The 12,553-nt window shown below is 28.8% G+C and overlaps 1 protein-coding gene across 1 annotated transcript; it reads right to left on the bottom strand.

Annotated features, from left to right (window-relative positions):
• Positions 1-4,932: 4,932 nt before the first annotated feature.
• LOC130815867 (cysteine-rich receptor-like protein kinase 44) lies at positions 4,933-10,339 on the bottom strand. The gene is made up of 7 exons (XM_057682377.1): positions 9,688-10,339; positions 7,908-8,336; positions 7,076-7,200; positions 6,778-6,988; positions 6,097-6,334; positions 5,547-5,697; positions 4,933-5,465 (listed from the first exon to the last, which is right to left on the bottom strand). The coding sequence occupies exons 1-7, from the start codon at positions 10,220-10,222 to the stop codon at positions 5,166-5,168; spliced, it is 1,989 nt and encodes a 662-aa protein (XP_057538360.1). The 5' UTR covers positions 10,223-10,339; the 3' UTR covers positions 4,933-5,165.
• Positions 10,340-12,553: the final 2,214 nt, after the last annotated feature.

Genomic DNA, 12,553 nt, shown 5'->3' with positions numbered 1-12,553 from the left:
TGGTATAAACTGGACCAACTATATATATATAATATGACTTATTGTAACTATTTAATCTATTCTTATCAATCTTTTTGTCACTGTTTAGTCTTTTTTTCAAGTCTTATTATGGTAACAATCATGACGAAATTGATTAAGGGTTATACGGGTACCGTATTATTTAATTAATATGGACTGAGTATGTGTAGAAAATCTCAACAAATAAAGGAAAAGAAAATCTTCTTATCACTATAGATTAGATCACTATAGATTAGTATCGCATTGTTTGATATCAATAATAATTTTTATTTTTATGACTTAGAATCATCAATACCAAAAACTCTAAATGTGTTTAGCTTCACTTATTTTTCGTTGCAAGAATCTCTCTATCTATGCGTTATTTTGAGTCCAGGGACTTTTTACCACATCCTTCTTTATAAGTATGAGCAATGCCAATTCTGAGCACAAGTGGGGTAGCCAACCGCCTAAGGCCCCTGTAAATAAGGGGCTTCAAATATTAAATAGTGCTATTTAGGCCCGGGTCTGAGCAATACTTTAGAGTGATTTGTTTGTAAGTTTTTTATTTAAAGTAATTTTAAATGTAATATTACAATATATTTTGTCTTGAATTATTTTTCTTTAAGTGAAATTTTTTTTATCTTTTGATATAATGAAGGGCATACATCGCAAAAATGAAAAGGACCTTAAAAATCTTTGCTCCACCCTAAGTATGAGTTACCATCTTTCATCCCTCCTCAAAGTTTAACCATAATTTTCATAAGCAAAATACACTAACGGCCCGTTTGGTAACCGGTACTAAATGGTGGGAATGATAATAGAATGTTAGTGTAATTTTGGTAAGAATATCACTTGATAAATGTAATGACCATACTTATTCTCCTTCAACAAGCTCATTTTCTTCACAAAATTCATTCCAATTTATTACCACTTAAATATGTGGTATTAAGTGGTAATGAAAAATCGTGAACAAAAAAACTTTTTTATAATGAAACTTTCATTACCATGGTAATGACATACATAGTATGAAAATTTACATTATAAATCATTCCTATTACCACTATTTAGTACCACTAACTAAACGGGCCGTAAATAATATGATAAAGACACACTATCGAATTAGATTTTTGATTAACTTGGTCTCTTGATTACAATGATATCAATTCAATAAATTTATAAAATCAAGTATATTTTAACACAATTATTGAAGCATTATTGACCAGTCTACTTAAGAATATATAAATATTAAATATATATTTAAAAACGAGTTTGTGCAATTTGATTACGCAATTTGATGGAACAAGTCACCCAATCACGTTTTCACAAAGTGGAGCAACACAAAGATATAACAAAAATAATGCAATAATCTTTCATTCTCAGATGGTGAGGTACTTCATTCGAGGTCAATGGATTAGGAATAGTGATCAAGTGGACTTTCACACTGTTAAATACTTTTTTCGTGTTAAAAAATTATTAATGTTATATTATACACAAAGATTAAGTATTGTTAAAATTATTTTAATTATATAGATAATATTAGTAGAAATTTTAAGTAAACATGAGAAGTGTGACAAAAAAAAAAAAAAAACAAACTGAAAAAGAAAGTGTATGTAACAATCATTTAGGAACAAATTAAAGGCATATTTATTATTAATGCTAGTATAAAATATAATATCAAACCAATTTTGTTGTTACAAATTTCAAATGTTCTAGAGATAGTTATTTGAAATGTGAGTATATTTTCAAGATTTAGGTTTTAAAATCTAAATTATAGTTAATCTTGTATGAGACAGTCTTACTATAAGATGAGCTTATATACTTATTCTATTTTTGTAATTGACACTTTAAATTCTAAGTGATCAATCTAACTCCTTAAATATATACGGATGAGTCCAATAGAATTGATCTCAATATGAAACCGTCTCATTTAAGAATTCATGCTAAACTAATACTCATCACTATTATTATAGACAATTGCTATATTTTCATTTGTTATTTCAGTTAGGGCTTTGAATTAATTTAGCCCACAATATTATATGGATTATGTTTGTGTTACACTCTCATAAGATTATGTTGAGTCAAACTCCAAATCTTACCTTGATGGAGGTGAGGTGAGTTCGATCACTTCGTATCTTATTCTTTGGCTTGCACGTTTGAGAACAAAGTTGTGAGCGCAAAGAAGTAGGGGAGCTTATGTTTTGGGTCATTTAATGAAGTGATTAATGATAATGATTTGATATGCCTTGATGAAGGCAAGATTCAAGTGATGAGGTGGTCGATCAGCCGAGCTAAGTGGAACCAGTCGCAATGGCTAGAGCAAAGCAGCAGAGAAGATCCAGTGAGCACTGGACAGGCGCTCGACCAGTCGAGTTGGGCACGCTCGATTCGAGCGACATGCAGTACGTGAAAACAGAATGTTTATGTTTTAATCACAGTTTTTCGTGGGCTTTTGTGGGTTTGTCTTAAGGCCTCTAAATATGTCATGGGACTATATAAGGAGTCTTAGGAGTTCATTAGGGTAGAAGAAAGAACCTAATACTAAGAGCTAACTAGGGTTTTAGCCAACAGAGGTCATTCTACATGTATTAGGGCATTTGAGAGAGATTGACATCAAAGGTTCAATATTTCCTTTGAGAGGTTGTTCTTGAAGTTTGTAAGGTGAGTCATTAATGTATTGTTGAGTATATTAATGATAAGTATACTTGTTTTGAAGGGGAGGTATTCATAGATACCTCATACATCTTGTGTTTTGCCTTTTCCATTGTTGTGCTCTGTATTTGTTATTTCTTTTACACTTTGTTTTTGTGTTTGTTTCTTCACCATTACAATAGCCAATTCATAATAGATTATATTAATAGAACCATTTATCAAGTTTAGAAATATAACTGTTTTTTAACCTCTACACTAGTTGCATAATTTAAATTACAAAATAAGTAAATTTATTTAAATTTAATTAAATATTCTCTAATGATTCATCACTTTTACCAATTTTAAAAAATATTACAAATAAAATTTAAATAAATTTGCCTATGTTATAACTTAAACCTGTGCACTAAGTGCATAGGTGAAAAAGCTCGATATAATAATAATTCGTTGGAACAATCAAGAAATAAAATAATACATTAAAATAACTACAATTAAGGAAATAATCGTATATTGTTTTCCTCCTTGTTACCACATATAAATACTTTTTTCAACAATGTTTTATAAAATGAAATTAGTTTTATTTTCACATCAATTATTATTATTTTGTACAATTTAATTTTATCATTATATCTTATATAGAGCATATTTCCCTAATTGATATATAAAATGATAGTAAATTAAAATTATCGGAACTAATTAGGTTAGATATATGAACTAAAAATGTGATTTTATAAAATTTAACAAAATTTAAAAGTAATGGTGAATAATGATTCCTAAAACTTAATAAAATGAAGTTTAAGGACTTGTTGAATTCTTTTGATTAACAGAGTAAGACAAGAAAAAGGTAGTCTAGGTAAAAATTAAACATAAAATAAATGGTGAGAGGATATATGATTTTTAGACTAGTTCAATTTTGATAGTGAATAAAACACAAAATTAGTAATTTTATTTTTAAAATTTTTATGTGTTAACCCTGAATTTTTGTCTTTTTCACGTGGTAGACAAATATTTTTTTAATCCACGTGCTGAACTTTACCTTTTAATTTTTCTATGTGGTAGACAAAAGATAAGTTTTTTTGTTAATTTTACACCATTTTACCCAACATGATCACATTTAAAAAAACGTCATAATCACTGTAAATGACTACAAATTTCGAAATCTAGCCGAAATATATACATAATTTAACCAAATATTAAATATTTTATATATCATATGGAAAAGTTGAAAACTCAAAGTCACCAAACGAATTTATATAAATATTTGTAAAAAAGTCTAAAACTGAGAATCATCCCATCAATTTTTTTTAAAAGAACACCAAATTAGTAGCTTGTATAGGACATATAGTTGAAAAGTAAAAAATAAGGATAAAAATAAATAATGATCTCCGCAGCGAAAAGTGGAAAGCAACATAATCACGTGCGAAGACCTTAATCCTCCCACTACTTCTATTTGCGTCTTTAGTCAACTTCGGTGGCGACGTTGTATCGTATATTTGTACCGCCAAATACTGCTGGCTTTGGCGTACGTATCTCTTTTCTAACACGATCCAGCGGATCAAAGTTTTGAATAATACTTCTATTACATTATATGTTTAAAGTAATATTAAATTCATATCAAAAAAAAGTGTAAGGTAGAAAGTTGTTTAAATGCTATAAAATTTTACAATAAAGCATTTTGACTCATAAAAATATTCATGTATTATCATTTAATTTAAATAAATAACTCTTTTGTCGTTATCTATATCGAGATAAGACGCAATCATCAAATCAAATAATTAAGAAAATCAATAAATAAACAAATATACTTGTGCACAGACACAACAAAAATCTATTTTTTTAATATAAATTAAACTTAATCGCTATCTTTAACCTAGATTTTTGTGATGGTTTCATAATTTGAATTTGTCTTACTCAGTGTTAAATTCCTCATGCCTTCTTAAAAATTATTTTCAACAATTGAATCTTTTATTCATTTATCTCTGATATTAAAAAATTATGATTTATGAACATACATCAATGAAATGTCACAAACAAATCAATTCTAAAAAAAAATGAATACTTTCTTAATTCCCTTGATCCTCAACAATATGTAAACATTAATGTACAAACAATTATATGCTTTCAAGATTGGATTATTTTAGAAAAAAAAAAGATTAATTGTCAACAAAAATCAATCTTTTTGTATTAAAATTTGAAGCTAATAGCCATAATTAACATGATATTACCATAATGTTGCATTTAAATAGGACTAAAGAAAAACCTAGCTAATGAAGCATTATAAATAATATTCTTCGGTACAAAAAAGGGTGTAACTTAATTGTTATTAACATATCAATATTACAAATTTAATGACTACACGTAAATAAATAAATTATAAGCTAATCATAGTTTTAATGTCTAGTAATTTAGCACTATACTATACATAATAGTTTGGTTAAACCACAATATATGATACATACATACTGATCTATCTTAACAACTACAACTTATTTAGTAAATTCTATACATGTTTCCTTATAACATTATCGAGGAGTCAATTCAGTGATATCATCTAGCACTGCAGAATCGGTACGAGTTTCCTCTTTACTTTCATTTACGTCGTATCCACTTAAAAGAAGAGGTGGTGTAGGCAATGGTAGTGTTATGGACTCTCCATTAAGTGCCGCAACAATTGATGTGATTCTTGGCCTTTTATATGCATCTTCTTGGATACATAACACACCAATATGGATGCATTTCATCATTTCTTCGATGCAAAAATCGTTCCCTAAAGCTGAATCGACCAATGCCAATGGGTTTCCTTCACTCCATAACCTCCATGCCTGCACCAAATTTGGTTAGCATGGTTTAATATTGCAATGTTTTAGATTAAAAGACACGATTCGAAGCTCGAAATAATGTACCCGGAATGGGAGAGACTCCACAACTTCTTGTTGATTGTAACACTTGTTTCTTAAACCACTCACAAGTTCTAAGACTATGATGCCAAAGCTATAGACATCTGATTTAGCGGAGAATTGACCTGTTAGTAAGTATTCTGGAGCCATGTATCCGCTGCAATTAGTCAATAGATATTTACCAAAATATAATTAGTATTGAAAATATGTGCATGGCATAAAAAGTTAGCTATATATACTAAAGATTTGTTTGACAAAAGTAACGGTAGTGACAGTATATAACTAGTAGCTAATATATATATATATATATAATATGGTTTGAAAAAAACTCGTTATGATAATATTTAAATCTGTTTTCAAAAGATTATTGCAGTATATTTTGCAAACAAATTCTAAATAGCTAATTTTATTAACTTTTGCGAAACATTACCTTAAATGGAAATTAAGCTGACATTTTTTGTAACTAATCGTGTTTGAGTTAAGTTAAACTACTAAAAGCTTTCTATTTCAAACATGCCCTAAAACTAAAAGATCAATTTATAAGAATTTGACTCACAATGTTCCGACAATTCTATTGGTATTGTCTTGAGTTTGATCTACTCCAAAGAGTCTTGCTGTGCCAAAATCTGCAATCTTCGCATTCATAGCTTCATCTAACAATATATTACTAGATTTCAGATCACGATGCACAACTTTGAGCCTAGAATCCTCGTGAAGGTAAAGAAGTCCTCTTGCAATTCCTCCAATGATCTTAAATCTTGCCTTCCAATTCAAGGATGCTCTCTTTGTTGGATCTAGATATTTACCAAACATTTAATCAACAGCAAGAAATACTAACTAGTAAAACTTTTTTTGATTTCAATGTTCATTTAAATGGATATCTGCTAAAACATTTTTATGAAAAAAATACCTACGCATGCTTTAACCATTAACTTAAGCTTTTAGTTGAATTGGTTTCTTAACATGGTATTAAAAGTCATCGTGATAAGAAGTCAATTTCAACCACCCATCATTTAAAGTGGAATATTTAGCATCAGGTATGAAGAGAGTTTGTACTGCATCCGCACTTCTAGTCCAATATATTCTCGTGTGAGGGGACGTGTTAAAGTATAACATATTCTAAGGTCGTAACCATCAGTTTAAACTTTTGATTGAATCGGTTTCTTGACATTATTTAGGGGTAATATATTCTACAAATGTTGATTACTCAATCATGAACTTTGAGTCAATGATTTACCTGATAGGAAGCGGTCTAGGCTCATATTAGGCAAAAACTCGTAAACAAGTATGTATTCTTTTCCTGATAGGCAAAAGCCCAAGAGTTTGACCAGATTCTTATGTTGTAGTTTTGCAACCAACACAATTTCAGTCTTAAACTCATCAATTCCTTGATTAGAGGACTTAGAGAGTCTCTTTATAGCAATATCTTGCCCATTTTCAAGCTTTCCCTGTAGAATATTACACACAAACATTAGTACAAATTTTAGTCATAAAATGGAACTTAGCATGATTTCTTGATTAAGTAAACATTTTACCTTGTAAACTTCCCCAAATCCACCCTCTCCTAGCTTGGTATCACACGAGAAATTATTGGTTGCTTTCCTCAAGGTAGTGAATTCAAACCTCAATGACTCTGCAATTTCAATCTCCTCTGCTTCTTCTGTAAGGCCAACCAACAAATAAAGACATTAGTTTTTGGCATGAATTTTGTATTGTCAATTTTTGATAAAACTAAAAATTTTGGTTATGAGTTAGTCGTCGTCTAACTTTATCTAGACCCTAATTATACTGGGTATGATATTGATGATGCTGATGATCTATGTGATATTGGGAATAATTTTTGTTATCATAACTCAATCATAAGCGACTGTTTTGTCACTATAGGGATAAATTTGCATATATCTGATCAATACGAGTCAATTTTGTTATTTTAGGAGAAGGAGAATTCATTACAAACAAGAGAAATTAACTTTGTTATAGGTGATGCAAATTGAACCCATATCACAAGAGTGAAACAACAACTTCAAATAATCAACCATTAAGTCAACCCATAATTCTAATAGGTTTCATGCACCTAATAACATTGTCATGATTAATTTCTTTTGAGGTATGCACCTTAGAGTAAGAAGTATAAGGATGGTCATGGTCATGGTCATCAGCCCCGCATCATGCGCAATGTCAAGATTTATAAGAAAAGACAATAGACAAATCATATTCGTAACCCCTAACAAATAGTATAGATAACAAATTTGTGGGCCTAAAAGTTTCAAAATTGACAAATGATGCCAAGACAAAAGGCAGAAGCTAACATAAAAGCTCAAACCAACTTAAGACAAAACAAAAAGTTGGCAAGAAAATTGTACTCACTAGATTTTCTATTGACCTTTCTTCTGTGCACATAAATCCAAACAACAAACAAAACCAATGTTGCTAAGGTAGCTGAAATAGCAATGCTTATTGCACGTAAGTTTCGTCTTCGCCTTAATTTATCTCCACCACCATAAACAGGCGTCGTTGGAGAAGGAAGCACCAAAGCATCCTTGTAAAAAGGGTACACATCGTACCTCATATTACAATTAGGATTCATAACAGTACACCCAGCCTTCAGATTACAAAGCTCAGTCATATTACCGACTGTCTCTCTTAAACAACTTCTACAATCAGTCGCAGATATATCTGGAGTGCACTCGGCAAGCGTGTATAACGTGGCCGTGCTCATATTACCCGTACGACTACTCTCAAATTTACCTTCATTGGTAGCAAACATTCGACCTCTCGTACCACTTACTGCTCCACCTGAAATACCGCGCCCACCAAATTGAGATCACAAATTCAACTGCAAAGAAATTATCTAATACAAATAATAATAATAATAATAATAATAATAATAGTAGAAGCATTTATATTACATTAATTACTATTATAAAATCACTAATTTTTTATTGAGGTCGTCTTACAATTGGGTCAGCCCAATCTATTTAAGAAAAAACTTCTTTATGTATAAGTGTGAATTCAGATTTTATTAATGTTTTTTAAATTTTTTTTACTAATGAACTGCTTGTATGAAAGCGTCTCACAATAAGACGGTCGGTCTTATACAAAACTTGCTGCATAAATATATATTTAAAAATTGTATCTTTTCTTGAGCCCAATGCCAGCACTTGTGGGCGTCCGTAAGAACATGAGTTTGTCACTGATTTTAATTAATATTGTGGCGAACTCGAAAAAATATTGTTACTGAACATAAATCTAATATAAAAATATATACATATATTAATATCTATAAAGTTGAAAAATATGATTTTTAAAGATAATATACCATTCTTAACTTTTAATGTTTTCACATTTATTTATTAAATATATATATATATATATATATATATATATATATATATATATATATATATATATATATATATATATATATATATATATATATATATATATATATATATATATATATATATGTGTGTGTGAGATTTTAGATTATGTTTTTATTAAAAAAGAATTCACCATTATTTCCCATTTAAAAATATGACTATTACAATGACAATAAGACCGGTCCTTAGATTCAAAAGGCTAGACCCAAAATATTAATTATGCGCCTTAATTACTAAATATATTATTAGTAGCCTTTAACTATTTAATATTAAAACTTTGTTACTTTTAAATTTTTTAGATGGGTCCAAAACATAGACCCTTCTTTTCCTTATAGGATCAGCCCTCAATGACATAATCCTTTAAAAGAAGAAATATACAAAAAAAATCAGATTTTTCTTGGTCGGATTAATAAATGAATGATATAATTTTTAAAAATCGACCCCCTTATATGTAAGACTTCTACAACAATAACATCATATTAAAAAACACATACTCCTAAAAATTATAGTCTCTTTATGTTTAATTTAAATGTTTCATTTATTGTTTTCATATGTTTTTCAATGCACTAATTTAATACTTAATAGCATTAATAATGATAATTGTGTATAATGTAAAATTATAATAAATTATTCAAAAATATTATAAAAAATGATTAATAAGCCATATAAATTAAGAGTAATTTATAAATAATAACTCAAAAAACCGATAAGATATTTGAAATGAAATGTTACCTAAGGGCATATGAGTGAGTGAGTCCGGCACTAACCTGAAATATTCAACAAAGTGTTCACCAAAACCTGCATAAAACCCGTTTGATTCCTGGTAACATTCTGTATATCCACGGCGTTTTCTCGGTTCCACATCGGAATCATAGGAGCACTCGTCATACTTCCGAAAAACGACTCATTCGAAAAACGAACCCAACACTGATCATACCAAACGGTTGATGATATCTTCCCATTACAATGAGCTTTTAACGACTCAATAGCTAAAGATATACACTTGTTGCAAAACGCATCCGTTTGATCAATTCGACAAAAATGAAATCCATACAATTTATTCGCTCCTCTGCCTATAGTCGTATTATAAAAATGCGTATATCTTGTTGTATTTGTTAAAAGGGAAGAAAGAAGGTTATTGATATTGGTTTGGGTATTTGGTGCAACCGTATTCATGTCAGGGCAAAGGGAGTACACATAAGCTGGTTCGGATACTGTATTAGATATAATAAAATGCGTAATTAATACAAGAAATATTATTACATATAAACATGATGATGAAGAAGAGGATGTTGATGCCATGGTATATGAAGCTTTTTTACATGGTTAATTAAATAGATAAGTGGTTTTATAAGGGTATATATGATAATAGGAGTAGAAGTATGAAAATTAAATTTATTTGGGAGAGTGGTTGAAAATAGTCATGCTTTCGTATAGATGGTATATTATGTGTCCCCTTTGTCAATTTTTCGGGGTTCAATAAATTATACCTGCTTACATGACTCGTATTGACCCACAACAACTAAAGATAATTATGTAGGACCGACAATTAATATTTTCTCGAATTAACAAGCCGCCACTGATAATCTGATGAGTATAATTAAATACAAATAATTGAGGTTTTTGTAAATCGCCATAAAAAGACGATAATAATAATAATAATATAATAATAAATAAAATTAAAAAAATAAATTAAAATCCTAAAATTTTCGTCCAATCAAATTCTACTATTTAAAAGTGATTTGTTAACTTCACAAATCATCGTTATTTATTAAGACTTCTTATATATATATATATATATATATATATATATATATATATATATATATTATTTTGTTAGATGGTTAATGTATCATTTGCTTTTCCACATTTGTTAATGTACTAATTTAATTTATAATATTTTTAATTATATGTAATTTAAAAGTGTAAAAAGTTGATATTAATAATCTTCACATTAAGACGAATTAAACAAAATCTCAATTGATTATATTTAATTTTATAAATTAATAATTAAATTAAAATTAAAAGTGAGATGTGAGTAGTGTAAAAAATAAATGAGACATTAACTCTGAATTAGAGAGAGTGTATTTTTAATCAGTCTCTTTTATTTTATTACTTCCTCTGTTCTGTTTTTGTTGCTACGTTTGCATAAGTACAAGAATTAAGAAAAAGTGGGCACAACATATAAAAGACAATTATACCCTCCATTTTAATTCTAAATTAAACATGAAAAAAAAACTTTTGAACTGAAAATAAAGGTAAAATAGATATTTATATAGTAGATATGAAAGTTAATGAGGTATAGAGTAGGATAAAAATAGGGGTAAAATAGATATTTATATGATTATTTTATTACTAAAAATTGAAATGCATCAAGTAATATGAAAATACCAGACGAAGTATAATATATTTTTGTTTATGGTAATGTCTCTATTATATTGTTCTATTCTCATCATATATTTTCAATTCTCCTTTAAAATTATTCGGACAATATCTAATCTTAATCTTTGTGCTAAGTGTGTTTGTTGAAATCAATAAGATTCTTGACGAAGTAAGATATAGCCCTAATATTTTCATGAATTTACGCTGGTAATTAACTTGTTTTGCTGAAAATATAATCCTGATCAATAAACTTGTGGGAACCAATTTAGTCAAAAAATTTAATTGATAGTTAAGAACCTCGGCTAAAATATATTATATATTTTACGATATTTCTCTAAACCATACATAATGTTTTAAGTTAGAAATGTGGATAGTATAAATTCCAATACAAATCGTTCTAATATGGTTATACACTTATACAATAGAACTTATTTTTATCATCATCATCGTATTCAGTGTATTCTACGCATACAAATTAGGATATAAGGGTCTGGGGAAAGAAAACGGAAATCCATATCCATAAAGGAGGATGCAGTCAAAAAGACCCTCAACTCAAAAAGATCCTATAAAAAAGAGATTCCTGCAAACCCATACAACTTTTATATTACGTAATTAATTAGACTTGAAACAAAGAGATAATTTGTCACTATTTTGTGATGTTTATTTTGCTTCTAATACCCTATTATCAAACCTATTCAACTTAAATTTAGCTTGTTATCACAAGTATCCAACGCATCCAAATGATGTTCATCTACTATTGATGCGGTCATTTATTCCAAGTTCCTTTGTACTTCTATTCCTTGTAAAAGAAGGCTCAATTTTAGATAGGAAAAATTACCCTGAATAATACGAACTTTCACTGATTTTCCTATAATAATACGAACCTTCAATTAACCATGAATAATACGAACTTTAATACATATTTCCCGCTAGCATACCTGACCGGTTCTTTACCTAGAGAAATGGTAAATTCTCCATTTCTTCATTATGCTAGCGGGAAATATGTATCAAAGTTCGTATTTTATTCATAGTTAATTGAAAGTTCGTATTATTGTAGGAAAATCAGTGAAAGTTCGTATTATTCAGGGTAATTTTTTTTACTTAGTTTTATCAGCCAAAAAAAAAATTTTAAAGGAATGAGTAAGTTTACCGGTAACAGGTAAAATGGTATGCCAGCGGGAAATATGTATCAAAGTTCGTATTATTCATGGTTAATTGAAAGTTCGTATTATTATAGGGAAATCAGTGAAA

The sequence above is a fragment of the Amaranthus tricolor genome, chromosome 6 (assembly GCF_026212465.1).
Source record: "Amaranthus tricolor cultivar Red isolate AtriRed21 chromosome 6, ASM2621246v1, whole genome shotgun sequence".
NCBI lineage: Eukaryota > Viridiplantae > Streptophyta > Magnoliopsida > Caryophyllales > Amaranthaceae > Amaranthus > Amaranthus tricolor.
The sequence above is the reverse complement of the archived record's forward strand: the minus strand, read 5'-3'. Positions and strand labels throughout refer to the sequence as shown.

Coding starts and splice junctions, on each gene's coding strand:
- LOC130815867 (XM_057682377.1), bottom strand. CDS start 10,222: ATGGCATCAACATCCTCTTCTTCATCATCATGTTTATATGTAATAATA. Junction 6,989..7,075: donor GATTTGGGGAAGTTTACAAG/GTAAAATGTTTA, acceptor AATATTCTACAG/GGAAAGCTTGAAAATGGGCA. Junction 5,466..5,546: donor TGGAGTCTCTCCCATTCCGG/GTACATTATTTC, acceptor AATTTGGTGCAG/GCATGGAGGTTATGGAGTGA.